The sequence below is a fragment of the Botryllus schlosseri genome, chromosome 14 (assembly GCF_051294905.1).
Source record: "Botryllus schlosseri isolate E-star chromosome 14, Bs_hap1, whole genome shotgun sequence".
Taxonomy (NCBI): domain Eukaryota; kingdom Metazoa; phylum Chordata; class Ascidiacea; order Stolidobranchia; family Styelidae; genus Botryllus; species Botryllus schlosseri.
In genome coordinates, this window is record NC_137249.1 from 2946113 (window position 1) to 2960636 (window position 14524).

A 14524-nucleotide genomic window follows, 5' to 3' on the forward strand; every position below is an offset into this window, starting at 1 on the left:
TATGAACAATGAAACACAAACTCTCATGAAATCCAACCATTATTCGTTTCAAAACAATGTAAAACATGAAATAAAATAAATATCAAAAACAAGGAAATTCCGGCAGTCCAGGCACGCACCCCGTAAAAATTAGATTACTTCGGACATCCCTCTTGTAAAATAGCGCTTAAAAGTGTCTTATCGCACAATGCATATTCCACATCTTTTTCTTGCAAGCCCAAACAGACCTGTGAAGAAGCGCGTAATAAATATTACAGGAAAGGAAAAATACACGGCAGGGTTGTTCAGAAACAAATTATTTCAAATTTTACTGGATATTCGATGAAGAAACGTCACAGGCGTGAGCCCCTAACCCATGTGTTGACATTATTCAAATCAGTTCAGGTCAAACATCGATATCACAGATGCAATATACCACAATTAGATAATGGTTTTGAAAGAACATTTGTGACAATGACGTAACCCAAATTTGTAGCAAACCTGAGTGTTAGGATTGTTAAAAAATAACTTTTTTCTCAAAACATTACTGGCTCCTCGATAAGATTGTTAGGTTGGCTAAGAGAGAGAGCCCTGAGCACCAAATTTGGCTCGATTTCAACCAGTAGAAACGAGATTATTGGTGTTCAAACTTTTGGCTTTGAAATTATAGGATTCATGGTGGGCAGTACTAATTAATAAATAAAAATTTCCCATTGTAAAGACTATTTTTCTCAAATGCCAATTCCATGGGGTAGGAAGTAAAATTTGAAAGGAAAAAATATATACCAACATATATTACAATAAATTTGAATTTTTTCAACTCAATGGCTTTGCTTCGACAGGTTGGAATTGAGCAAAATTTGGCATGAAGAGTTTGTTAACCTAACAATTTCATTCAATGAAATTTGAAAAAAAAATTATTATTTAAAAACCTTATCGCCCATCTCTGCAAGTGACCACTACAAACATCAAGAAAACACTAAATTAAAATTGTCTGATCGAATCTTGAAAATGCCAAGATTGAAATACCTTCGACATCCTGGCTTGCTTGGCACTTTTAATCGTAATAATTCCACGAGTCTCGATGAGATGAAGCATCGACAAGAACTCAGACTGTCCCACCGCGGTGACTTGCCTTTTCTTGCAAATCTTGCCATACGTCTCGTGAAGCTGGAAAAGCGAAATACGCCATGACAGTACACTGAACGATGAGTATGCACAATTGCACATGCACCAACAGAACACTACTGAAGTGTCCCAAGCAGGATTGTAATGACTCGAGTCACAATTTTTTGGTGACTAGACCTGACTCGAGTCATATTTTCAAAAGCGTGACATGGGCCAATTTGTGTATTGACTCGACTTGTACTCGAGCAGACATGGGGTAATCGCGATTAGTAATCGTAATCGATTACGACGATTACAGCATTTTGAAGTAATCGTAATGGCAATCGATTACATTCGAAAAAAATCCGAAGTAATCGTAATCGTAATCGACTACTTCACATATTTAATCGATTTCCTTGTGAAATAACGATTACTTTTTATTTGTACGAGGACTGTGACATAAACTGAACATTCGCGAACAAGGAGATATTATACCAGGTTTATTGATAGCATCAATGTCAGATTTCCAAACGCCACTGCTCATTATTACGTCAGAAGTATTGGCTTTGCTGGTTATTGCGTAAGAAGTATCCACTCCACACTTAGTAAATAAATACTCGATGTAATTGTACATTGTACATTGTAGTGTAATTATAAGAACACTCGCCATGCTGGGTATCAGGTTATCAATACACTGCAGACGCCACTGCCTCGCAGCAGGATGATATTCACCACCCTGCCTAGTTTCAAATAGTAACCCATGTATTGATGTTTCGTTGTTTAGTTAAAACGCAGTTTGACCGCTGTTGCTTGCCGAGCAGTAGGCCTATGTACGTGCGTAATTACACCGGACAAAAATATAGCCATTGACTTACACAACCAGTTAGCCTGGGTTGTAGCTAGAATCAGTAGCATGACAGCACTTCGTCCCCACCACGTCAATTTTCAGGTTGATGACTGAATCTCGTCAGTAATATTGGTGATCGCATTATATTACTATTAATTTTTAATCCTCTCTCAGCCCCGATGGTCACATTTACCCATAGAGCTGGGAGCACGTAATTCATAATTTTTACACCTTGTATGTTTGTTATAATTACTCTATTTTAGTTTCGTGATCTCTCGTCTGTTATATAATCAAAAGATGTTGTATAGTCGCCCAAACGTATCAGACCGAAACTTTCGTGAGACGCGCACACAAATTACCATGTCTTCATTCCTCTGTTGGGGTCCCGGGTGACATTTGTATTGTGGGGCTCCGATTGGAAGGACAGGACTATTCGTCACGCCCATCTAGCGTGGCTATATACAACGGACACATACCTAGCGTTTCGGCCTAGGTATTTCTTTTGTAGCACACTTCGTGAAGTCGTATGTTGGTCGAAACTGCATATGTCTTTTGGAGTGTCGTGTCACCGTCGTGACGCGGTATTGACCGGCACCGCAATGCCTATTCCTATGAATCAGACATGCTTTTTTCTTTGGGGAGACGTATGCATTTCAAAATCAAGCTACCTAGAGACATTAAATCGCGAACCCCGAAGAAAATTTTCAAGTCTATTAAGTCTCTTGAAAAATACTCCATAATCTATGTTGATTTACGAAATACTTTTTAGTAGGGATGGCGTGAGCGTGAGGTTCACGTTCGCGTACTGCATGTAAACCTCAGAAATCTAGAGATTTCACGTTCACCAACGAACCTTCGTAGGTTCTGCACTGTGAACCTTTTTCACGTAGGCTATTACAATTTTCCACGTCATTATTACTTATTTGGTTTAAATTCTTTGCATTTCAACTTTAGGCCACTCTATGCAAGGCGCTGGCAGCATAAAAAATCAGCACTAATCATACAACTTGCCAATCTCTAAAATTTTCCATGCTTTGTTACAATGGTTTGCTCGAAATATTCAGCTTTCCTAGTGTAAATATTTATTAACTCTATGCTGTGAGATTGACCCACAATCACACAACATCACGAACGAAATAAGTATATGTATAGTGTCAGCAAATGATGCTTATTCAACCAATATTGATATTGATATGAAGAATACGTCGTCTTCTTATGTAAAAAATCCATTTGCATAAAAAAAAACAAATCTGTGGATTACGATTAGGGTGTTGGCTACGGCGGTATAACTTTTCTATTAGCTAATATCGATAGCAAGTATAGAATCCAGTTTTACACTTTTCTCAATATCAATGTCGCAATAGTCGGACACCGAATACATTGTCCGGTCTGTCCTCGGCCATTAAGGCGTAAGCTTATATTCCCTGGCAAGTCCTCGTCAAAATTGACGGCAAAGCGACGGAAGATATGGATTTTATGGGATTATTATAGCATTTGATTGCTCAAGTTGATATATTTTGTGAATTTTGAAAATTCAGCATGTACTTCAGTATTGTGACATAATGTGGCCGGAGTCGTGTACGTACGTACATTTATATATCGCTTCCCAGATATGTAGAGTTTGAATTACCAATGTGATGGCACGTGACGTCATAAGATTAACGTTCGCGTTCGCACAGACAAAACCTTTCAAAAAGGTTCGCGTTCACACGAATCTGAACCTATCAGGGGTTCCCACCATCCCTGCTTTTTAGTCCCCGTCAAGCTCGTTCTCAACATTATTGGGGTGCGGAAGTTACGGTCGTGACAAAAATAGCCTACCAATCAGTGGGTGCTAGAAATCATCCCTCAAGTTGGACAATGGACCCATTATGACGTAACAAGCAAATAACGTATCATATACAAAGAAAGTTGCTTACACATTTTAGGCCTTCTGTCGCAATCCTTATATTGCCTTCCAAATATCTTCTAAAATTGGTTTTAAGAAGCAAAATTAATGTAATCGTGAGTAATCGTGATTACTTTTCCAATGTAATCGTAATCGACTACTTCCTGATTTTGCTGTAATCGTAATCGCAATCGTAATCGCATGATTTAGAAGTAATCGTAATCGCAATCGATTACATTCATGAAGTAATCACCCCATGTCTGTACTCGAGTCATTGTGCATGACTTGAGTCAAGTTATATGGCTCGAGAATCGGACGAGCGCAATGCCCCTTTAACCACCCAATTCACGAGTGGAGGTAGGCATACTATACTAGAGAGTACTCAATTACGGTAGTCGAATAAAAAATCTTACCTTGCCCAAGTTAACTTCTTTGCACTTGATATGTCTGGCTAGCAGCATCAGAGTACATATCGCCAGTTTTTGTTGCAACGGGAAGGAATCCTCTTCCCCGGAGTTCTTGTTGTGGCTGATCGAAGACTCGTAGACTTCGGAAAACACCCCGGCAATTTCTTTCAGCCCAACTTTCCGCAGGGGACCTACAAATTGAGGTATATATCGTTTTATGGAATTGAAAAATTCGAAATTTTTCAGTTGGCCCAGCAGCCCCGCACATTGCACAACATCAAGCTAATGTATCATCATCTAGGCATCTGACGAAAACGACTCGACGCAATCTATACAACTTATTCAAGTCTTGTGTATCAGTACCGATAATTGAAAAATAAGCCCAGAAACTGTCTCCTATGTTCAAATACACATGTTTAGAGAGAAAAATGATTATATTAGGAATTAAAGGCCTTCGATATCACCAAAGAGTTTTGCAGAAGTGAGTTAGACCTTAATTGATCTCAACAACGAACACCAAACACTACGACTCGGACTCAAACCGTTGATCGACGACCAGCCTGGGTGCTACAATAAAAATGACTCGACTTGACTCGAGTCAAAACTATAAAATTGACTTGTGACTCGGTTACAACCTTGGGTAAATCCGTAATTGGTCAAAAAACAATCTGTGTATGTCCGGAAATGTGTCACGCTGTCACACGTCAAATCACAATCACAATCGGACGTCCACAGAGACTAGCGCGTGTCAATTTACCAAAGATAAATTCTCGTCAGGCGCACACAGAAAACGCGAGACGTACTCAACACTTTGGCCTGGTGAATTCGGCGAACCTAGTAAATTTGGCATTATAAATACAATAACTATCGCATTATTGAATAACATATTGATATTGAAATAAACCCAAATACTTTAAGCTGGCAGTCATCAGGGGTAATTGTCAGCAACTAGTAGAGAATTGGAAAGAATATTAGCCGAAAATATATGGGTTTATTTCAATATCAATATACTATACAATTGTCTATTCAAGTTCTGTACCTCCATGAAGCAATTACTTTTATCAAAGCTATTAATATTATGCACCAATAGACTCGAAAATTGTCAGGATTGGACTCGAGACTCGGACGCCATTTCATTGTAGCTTCGAAGAATAGTAAAGTTCCACATTACTGGTATTGCGTCTATCAGTAAATATCAAAATTAGGGCCAGAAGTTGGTAAGGATGATGAAAATTAGCATATTATGCAAGGCATTCGATATCACCCAAGCAGAGGTCTAAAATATCGGACTGAATATTACTTGAACTCAAAACTATATATGGACTTGAATTTGTCTCGAGTAAAAGCTATAAAAGTAGCATCGACTTTCGATTGGTAAACTTGGTTACAACACTGGGTTAGAGTTAGGATTATGTGCCGCCAAGTGCCGAATTCACTGGTGACCAATGCTACAGAATACACATACCGTCAGGCGTGAGCACTTTTTGAGATTTGATATTGGTTTCCACAACTTCGACGGCACGTCGACAGATATCGAGCGCTTTCCTTGCGTCTCCGGCAACCGCAGAAACTTTCCTCGCGCAAAACTGTATCGCCATCGGGTCGAGTACCCTGTTCTTATCATCTGACTTCTGAATTGAAACGGTTTATGTCACGTACGGAACAAATTTCCAGAGAGGTTTGATAGTGAAATATGTAAAACGGCCCGAATTAGGTGGACTGCTCAAATATTGTCGTCGTATTTTCATATTGGAATCTGAGTAGCTTTTGAGAATTTTCTGTGCAAATTTTAATTTTTTTTCGGTCATATCTCGAGCATGTTTATGTTCATCACATTGCTACAGAGTTGAACACGGCCAAAAGAAAAGCTACTAAACTCTGCACACCAAATTTGGTCCAATTCCAACCAGTAGACGCATTGCTACAAGAGAAGAAAGATTTGGATTTATGATATAAAATTATATAAAAATGCGTTAAAAATTTTCCGTCCACAACATGAAATTGGTAGGTTGTCTACGGAAACGATGCTCGCCAAATTTGGCTCAATTCCAACCGGTGGAAGCGGAGTTATTCCAGTCGAAAAATTCGGATATGAATAAAATGGTAACTTGTCAGTTGGACATAAGGTATTTTGATTCCAGAGACTACATGTGGCCTACCATGCTAGGCAACCACCAAGAATTGCTCGTTCTACAATGCGCTAAAGTTTATTTGTTATTATTCGGGTTCATTGCACTTTGAGACAATGCCATTAGTTGTTCACAAATCCACAGAAAACTGTCCTTTCGACTGACGTGCGTAGCCTAGTACATGTTTCGTATGCTGCGATACAACCAGTCGAGGCTTACAGCCTACCATAGTAGAAAATAGTATTAGTATTGGAACTATAATTCCTATTGATAACTTAATTCTCAGCTTGGTAAGGAGTGCATAATTTCAGTAATTAGAAAACTCGTCATTAAACACTACACCTTAATCATTGTATCCAGCCCTAGTCTTAACCAAATCGGCTACCTTATGCACTCTGCCCTCCAAAATAGCCACAATCTGATCCTTTGAATACGGCCGAAAATTAATCAAGCTGGGCCGGCAATTCTTTCGTGTCTGCAATCTAAAGAAAGAATCATACAATTACTTAAAAATGATTAGCATATTTCTAAAGTGTTCCTATACATTAGATTTAAAGGGGACAAGACTACATTATCTATCATGTACCATGAAATAAGAATGCGTACCGCGGTAGAATCCTGTCCGTCAAGTCCAGGGCGTTTGCAATACCAATGAGCACTAGTCTGGACGACTGTAATGAAGGCCACTCGAAAATTGTGTAGAGAACTTCGTGATTCTTGCTGTCGAGTTGGTCCATTTCATCGAGAAGTAACAACCTATAATAAGAATTAATATCACAAGTTGAAAATATAGCATTATAGACATACTAGAATAGTGCACTTACGGTTGAGATAAAATATAAAGATACTTTTTATTAATATATTCATATTGAAATGAATCTGAACATTTCTGGCTGACACTCATCAGGGTAATGGTCAGCAACTAGTAGAGAATTGGACAGATTGTATGTCAACAATTGCATCACGAAATATTGCTGATATACAATGTTCTTTCCAGTTCCCTACTAGTTGCTGACGATTACCCATCACGAGTGTCAGCCAAAAAGAATCGGATTTATTTCAATTTGAACATATTATACAATTGTATAAAAAATTAGAAGTATAATATCGGCTAAATCTATCCAAGAATCGAAAGCTTGCACAAAAAAATCAGCTGGTAGGCTAAGCATACCAACTTTTCACTGCTGTAACAATAATTACAGATCACACCGCCACATAAATGCATACTTACACTGATGGTCCTTCAGAGGTCAAGGCTTTTTCCAGATATCTCACAGCAGACTTCACGGTCTTGTAGTTGGAGGGCAACGCGCCCATCTCCTGAGCTATTTTTGAGTAGATAGCGTTCGCATTTCTGCTCGACATGCAGTTTATTGATATGACGCGAGCTTTTTGAGTTATCTGGAAAATACGAAGACACCAGGATCAGTAAAAAACGCTGCATGTATGATAATTAGGACTTTTTGACTCGTAAAAGTGTTAAAATTGTGACAAAATCTGTCAAATTACAATGTCATTTGTTGCGATCTTCACTTCTTGAAACTAGATAGAGTAATTTTAATTGATCAAAACCCCACGATCCTAACACAAAATGTAACGAACCTTTTCATCCGAAAAAACTTTGGTTGCGCAAGCACTTTTGCCAGTGCCTGGAGCACCCGAGATGTATAGACTGCCAGACTTGTGGCAGTTGATCCGTGACGACACAAAATCAGTTATGATTCTCATCTCGTGGTCGCGGCCGATTAGCTCGTCAGGGAGGGACGAATGCAACGCACGCTTGGTGTGTAGGTAGGGCAGAGCTGGGATTCAACAGGTGATTTCGTGATGTTATGGCAGGAAATGTGAATAGGTAGTGAAAAGGCGTGTGCGCAACTACGTAACACAACTACAATATGAAGATTATAGTCTAGAGACGATCAATTTAACTTACAGTCAATGTGCATCGCTTTGATTTATCTTGTATATTAAAACAAGACCATAAAAATACTATAACGGTATATTAAAATACTCGTATAGATTAGCCTCGAGATGATCAATGGCATTTCCCATCTGTTACTAAAACGTTGATCTTTCTTTTACAGTAAAAACAAAGCGAACATAAAAATAATACTAATTATCAAATTCCTAATAAAGAATAGACCAGAAATGATCAACGGAATTTAGAGTCAGTTACCAGAACTTTCATTTTGCTTTTACGGTAAAATCAAAGTGAACATAAAAAATACTAATTATCAAATTTCCCGTAAAGAATGGTCTAGAGATAAACAATGGAATAAAGACAGTTACCAAAACTTTGATTTTCCTTAATTAAAAACGAAACAAACATGAAAAAAAACATTAAATATCAAATTTCTCGTAAAACATTGATTTCCCTGGTATAGTAAAAGCAAGAGAGCATTAAAAATTACTAATTATTAAATTTGAAGGGACTCTTGGATGTACCAAACTTCAACATGAAATTGAATAATATATTCATATCAAAATAAACCAGAATATTTTCGGCTGACTCTCCCCAAAATTGTACATCAAAAATTACAAGAACATTGTATATCAATAATCGTATAAAATGACTCGTAAAGATTAGAAACACAGACTTACAATCAACTTCATGCAGATTCAGCAATTTTCTCGGACTTTTCAACATCTTCTCGGGCGAAGAATTCACTACATCATCATCGTTCATCTCCAGCTTCTTTGGAGACACAATTTTCGCCTCAGAATTGAGTTGTAGCATTCTGGCGGCACGTCTCTTGGAGGACGCTGATTTAGCAGTAGCTGCGATATTTTTAGGCTTGGGGCTGGGACGCTGCTTTTTCGTAGGCGTCGGACAAGAACCGGGCGGTACATTTTCTTTAAAATCATCCTGCGTATCATCAGTTATATTCTCTCGATTGCGTAGTTTTCGTGAAGATCTGGTTAATCTTTTAGGCGAATCTACGACTGCATCACTGGCTGTACTGTCCAACAACAGATTAGAAATAGATTTTTTGACTCGGGTGGTCGGAGTCACCGTCTCATCCAAAATAGGCGTCTGATCGGGACGCAATTTAACCGGAGATTTTGGGTCGGTAACGCCGATTCTTTGCAGTTTCAATTGCAAAATTTTTTGATGCTTAGAATTATTTTCGGTCTCCCATTTTTTAGGCGACGAAAGTGACAGCGCCCGTACTGGAGATAGTATTGAGCGAGTGGGCGACGTAATTTGAGGTTTTTCCAATGAATTTTTTGAAGATTTTTTAATCAACGATGACACGTTTTCGATCTTCCGAATAGGAGAGCGCGGAGACAGCTTGAAAATCTCGTCGAAAAGTTCTTGTGATAATGCGTCCGTGGAATTTGACAAGTCACCTTAAAAAAGATGGATAATAGCACTATAAATAGCATCACAGTATGAGTATTAACGCATGAAGTTAAAATACGTACCTGTTATGGGACTACAAACAATATAATGCCAGTTCTATATCACATTTAAGTTAAGTTGGTATTTTTTCGACCGCTCATATTCTATTGTACTTTGCGACAATGCTGTGGGTTCATTGCAACTTCACAAAAGTTTTATTTCCAGTAACGCGAGTAGCTCTTCACTACATGTTTCATATGCTGTGATATGTCCAACCGAGGTTTACGGCCTTCCTCATTGGAAAATAGTCTCGAAATTATAATTCTCGTTGATAATGGAACTCTTAGTGGAAGGGAGCGTACTATTTCCATACCGTACTCGAAAAAAATCATTGTGACTAGTCCTAGTAAAAACTCGACTTACCTAATCTTTTCCTCGGTGATTTTGGTTGCGACATAATCGACCTCTGAATCGTAGAGTCGGGCTTTCTTCTATAAGTTAACTTGGCCAGAAGAGGGTCCGCCCCATTTTCCGAATTCATGATTTTTGGAGATAAAACTTTCGGTTTCCGACAAGGAAACGATAAAACACTTTGCGTCGCCATCGTCGTCAAGAAATTGCTTCACAGGATTAAAATAGACGTAAAACATACAAAGAACTACAATCAAACAAACAATTAAGGTGAGCTTTATTAATATTATAATTTCAAATATACCACAAGATACCGACACAATGAAAAGGTTAAAAGGTGTCGAAATCAAAATGGCATAGACTAATCTTTGAAATCAGACACCCACATGAGCTTATACATGGAGAGAGGCATGCACACTGAACGAAAATTTAATTTAATTAGTATTAGTCTAAGAAGACAACCAAAATTATCTAGAAGTCTGGTCAACATATTAAATCGTGGTCAGGTAAATTATCTCACACGCTGACTAGAAGCGTGTGTTAAGCGAATCACTAATAGTATTAATTCTATCGGTCTACCATTATATGATATGGAATACTGCAGGTTACCACGGAACACTCCTTCAGAAGCCCGTTTCGTATCTAAAAAATGACTGGAGACCAGCCTCCCGCGCCGCGCCAACGCTTTTATGATACTTGGGCATTCTCAGTTCCCGCTTCCTTTTTCCCGCCGTAAGACATACAGCTGGCAAACGATCAGCTGATCATGACGTCATCCATTTAAATGGCGCGAGTTGCGCGGGTGACTGAACGTTGTCGCTGAATTTCCTGGCTTGAGCTGTTGACAAGTTAGATATGTAGACTATTGAATAATATAATCGTAATGAAATGAACCCGAAGGTATTCGGATGTCACTCGTAAGGAGTACTCGTCAGCAGAGAACTGGAAAGAACACTGCATATCAACAATCGTGACATGACATGACATGCCATCCATTTCTTCTTGCCTGCTTTTTCCTATACTATCTTCTTTACTTTTCATTCAGTGTGCATGTGCAGTGCATGCCTCCTCTTTACATCGCCTAGGCCAAGGTGGGTGTCTGACTCCATAGACTACTCCAAGTCGCTTCGACGCCTTCCTATCGAAATCGCAATTGCTGACAGTAAATTCAAAAAATAACCTAACCGTTAATATCGCTGGTCAGCCCGTTTCCAACACAGATAATGCCAAATATCTCGGAGTTTTACTGGACTCGAACATGTCCTGGAAGAGTCATATTCAGTCCCTAGAAACTAAATTATCACCGAAGTGCGGCCTGTTCTACAGCCTTGGGCGCTTCATGCCAGCATGGGTTCTTCTGATACTCTTTAAATCCTTAATCCAATCGAAGTTACATTATGGCATCCTCTGTTGGGGGGCTGCCAGTAAAACTGCACTCAAGCCACTGCAGAAACTACAGCATAAAGTACTCCGAATCATAGCTAGGGCTCCAAAGGGGCCTGGCTGCCCATCCAATAAGTCGCTGCTGAAGAGATTTGGCGTCCTAAACATAGAAGATATGCGGAAACTAGAAATCGCCAAGTTTATGTATCAGTTTCACTGCGGTCGTTGCCCCGAATATTTCAATGACTTCTTTACCTCTGAATCAAAAGCGCACAAGTACAACACACGCGCGTCCACGTCGTCCAAATATCATATGATCGACCGAAAAGATCATCGCTCCATCAAATATGCCGGACGTGATGTGTGGAACAGTATCCCGCCGGCCATCCGACAGTCGACGAGCATGTCCACATTCAAGTCGAAATACAAGCAATTACTACTAAATAAATACAGTCCATCCTCAAGATTACCGGACCACGACTGACCTATCGATCTCGCTTCCCATGACATGCCGCCCTATTTCTTGTCGCATTCTTTTTCTATACTATCTTCTTTACTTTCATTCAGTGTGCATGCCTCCTCTTTACATCGCCTAGGCCAGTGCTTTTCAACCTTTTTGCGCTTCATTCGCACTTTTTTTGTAAAATAAATTTCATTCGCACAAACTAACCGAACATTGTTATGCAAAAGGAAGATGAAAATACAGCATTTATTTGTTCTGATGTGCAACAAATACGCTACTATGTATCTTAAGCTATCAAGTGTTGCTGGTTCGAGTCCGACCGAGATCGACTTCAGAATTTGGATGCTGGAGGTTGATCTAGGCTCCTGGCCGTCACCTCATCCGCGTAAGTGGGTGTCTTACAAAAAGCATAGAAGTGGACCGTGCTATAAGTCGGCAGTTGCGGAATAAAAATGAAAAATAGCGGCCTAGTGTAAATGACCATAGTTGTCGACAAACACTATGAATACCGCAAACAAACAAACAAGTGTATTGTCTCATTAAAAAAGCTACTATTTTCGCTCGTTTTGATTTCAACTACTTCACTAAAACCCTTCTCTGCCTAACAAGTTGTTGGGTTTGGTACAAGAACATCTACTAGTGCTTGGATGGCCAGGACTTAAAATTTGTTCTGCACTTCTATCCAAAATACAACGTCTTTTTCACGAGTGAAAAATGCTTGCTGGAAGAAATCGATTTTGAGAGCTGATGAAAAGGTCTTGGAGGCTTTAGTATGTCGACAGGGTGAAAACGCCACCTGTTTGTGTGAGGCTTTTGCCTTATGTGTTGGAAAATAAGGTCTAAACGATCAAGAAGAGTAGGCACATTAGAGCTCGCTATCTTATGAGACTTTTTTCGATTTACCATTTTATATCTCGCGAGTATGTGGGAAGAGCAAATAACTGACGATACTGTGTGTTCTGCTCTTTAGCTCAATCTAACTTGAGAATTCATAACAGTCTAATAACGTTAACGCAACTTTTTAGACTACAACCAAAATCTGAGTTTTTTGGGCATCTCGCGACCCGAGCCACACCCATGAAAAGGAATTTATTTTGTATATTACAGTAGTATGCTACGATTTTGCGGACACGACATGTATGACATACAGAACGCGCACACCACAATTCTATCCAACACAGCTCTACAAAATATGTCTGACGCACGCGATTTCAAATTAGGGTGCATTAAATACCTACGCGCAGTTGTACTGCTGTCTTACTCAGATTGCAAGAACAGGACTATTACGTGCCGACAACGTAGCATATCCGTATCGAATGGTTTGGCCATTCAGTATCGCTCATTTTTTGGCCAAGGTTTTGTCGACTCTTATGTTTTGGCACCGCATTTCATCAGCCAAAACTTCGCATCATCATTTGACCCGACTCAGAAGGGGTTAGCCTCGAAATGAATGAGTCTCATAGACCTGAACTCGCTCGTTGCACATCGCTAGCCCCTACACTAGCTCATCCCAACGGTCTTCGACCATATTTTCCAAAAAAACCAGCCGGACAAATCTTATCATGAATTCTCATGATAAAACCATATTTTTTTCGTGTCTCGCTTATTGGCTGTAGCCTACTCCACTTCGTGACCTTAGATTTGTAAAAACTATCGCAGGATTTTTGCAATAAATTCAACAGATATTACATACATATTAACGGATAGCTCTGCCAACGCGTCGACCCAAAATTATACCCTTTGCGCTACATATACTTAAATAACCCTTGATGGGGTAAAAATTTGTGTTACAGTAACTTGCAAATGTGAGTCTGTAATGATGGTCTTTAGTACTATCCTCGTGCCTCGCTATAATCGAACAGTTATTACGAAAGTATGATTATTTTTAGCGAAAGAAAGCAGAAAGTCAATTTGACGTCATTTTTCGAGCCTGTTGCCTGGTTTCTCGACTGTATGTCTGCCACTCAGACTTGGACAACTAGAAAATTTTCGGCTTTTTAAAATTAGATTAGAATTAGATTACTGGCAATTCGACTTAATTTAGTGAAATTAGACAACTAGCATTATCTAGTTGTCCAAGTCTGCTGCCACTACACAAGCTTCCGAGCCAGGCTTTTGGTTACGTAATAATTATAGTGCGAAAATATTAATTCACTACGGCTTGTGAGAGCTACGATTAGTGGTGCACCGTAAATTAAACAAGTTTTTACAATTGCGTCGCAACAACAAAAGTTACACTGCCCTTGAATTTCCTATTAGGTTTATTTGAATTATTCCAGGTCCGAAAAATCAACAATTATTATTCACGATTTTCATTCGCACTCATCCGGGATTTTCATTCGCACCATTCGCACCACCTTCGTCATTCGCACTCATCCGAGATTTTCATTCGCACCGTTCGCACCACCTCCGTCATTCGCACTGCAATTTTTTTTCATTCGCACTAGTGCGAACCGTCACACAGGTTGAAAAGCACTGGCCTAGGCCAAGGTGGGTGTCAGATTCCATAGACTACTCCTTGTCGCTTCGACATCTTCCTGTCTTTTCATTGTATCGCATTTTTTGTA

At 39.3% G+C, this 14524-nt stretch overlaps 1 protein-coding gene across 2 annotated transcripts; it reads right to left on the reverse strand.

Annotated features, from left to right (window-relative positions):
- Positions 1-21: 21 nt before the first annotated feature.
- Positions 22-10402, reverse strand: LOC145456173 (cell division control protein 6 homolog). 2 transcript variants are annotated; one of them, XM_080334240.1, is made up of 10 exons: positions 10124-10402; positions 8959-9708; positions 7960-8159; positions 7589-7758; positions 6964-7113; positions 6743-6839; positions 5694-5856; positions 4235-4419; positions 1009-1149; positions 22-227 (listed from the first exon to the last, which is right to left on the reverse strand). In XM_080334240.1, exons 1-10 carry the CDS (start codon positions 10302-10304, stop codon positions 135-137), a joined length of 2130 nt encoding a protein of 709 aa, XP_080190366.1. In that variant the 5' UTR covers positions 10305-10402; the 3' UTR covers positions 22-134. The 2 variants fall into 2 exon arrangements, with proteins under 2 accessions (XP_080190366.1, XP_080190365.1); XM_080334239.1 differs by having other exon boundaries at positions 5694-5859; positions 10124-10401.
- Between the last annotated feature and the right edge of the window lie 4122 nt (positions 10403-14524).

Coding starts and splice junctions, on each gene's coding strand:
- LOC145456173 (XM_080334239.1), bottom strand. CDS start 10,304: ATGGCGACGCAAAGTGTTTTATCGTTTCCTTGTCGGAAACCGAAAGTT. Junction 7,114..7,588: donor ACCTCTGAAGGACCATCAGT/GTAAGTATGCAT, acceptor TTCTTATTATAG/GTTGTTACTTCTCGATGAAA. Junction 6,840..6,963: donor ACGGACAGGATTCTACCGCG/GTACGCATTCTT, acceptor TTCTTTCTTTAG/ATTGCAGACACGAAAGAATT.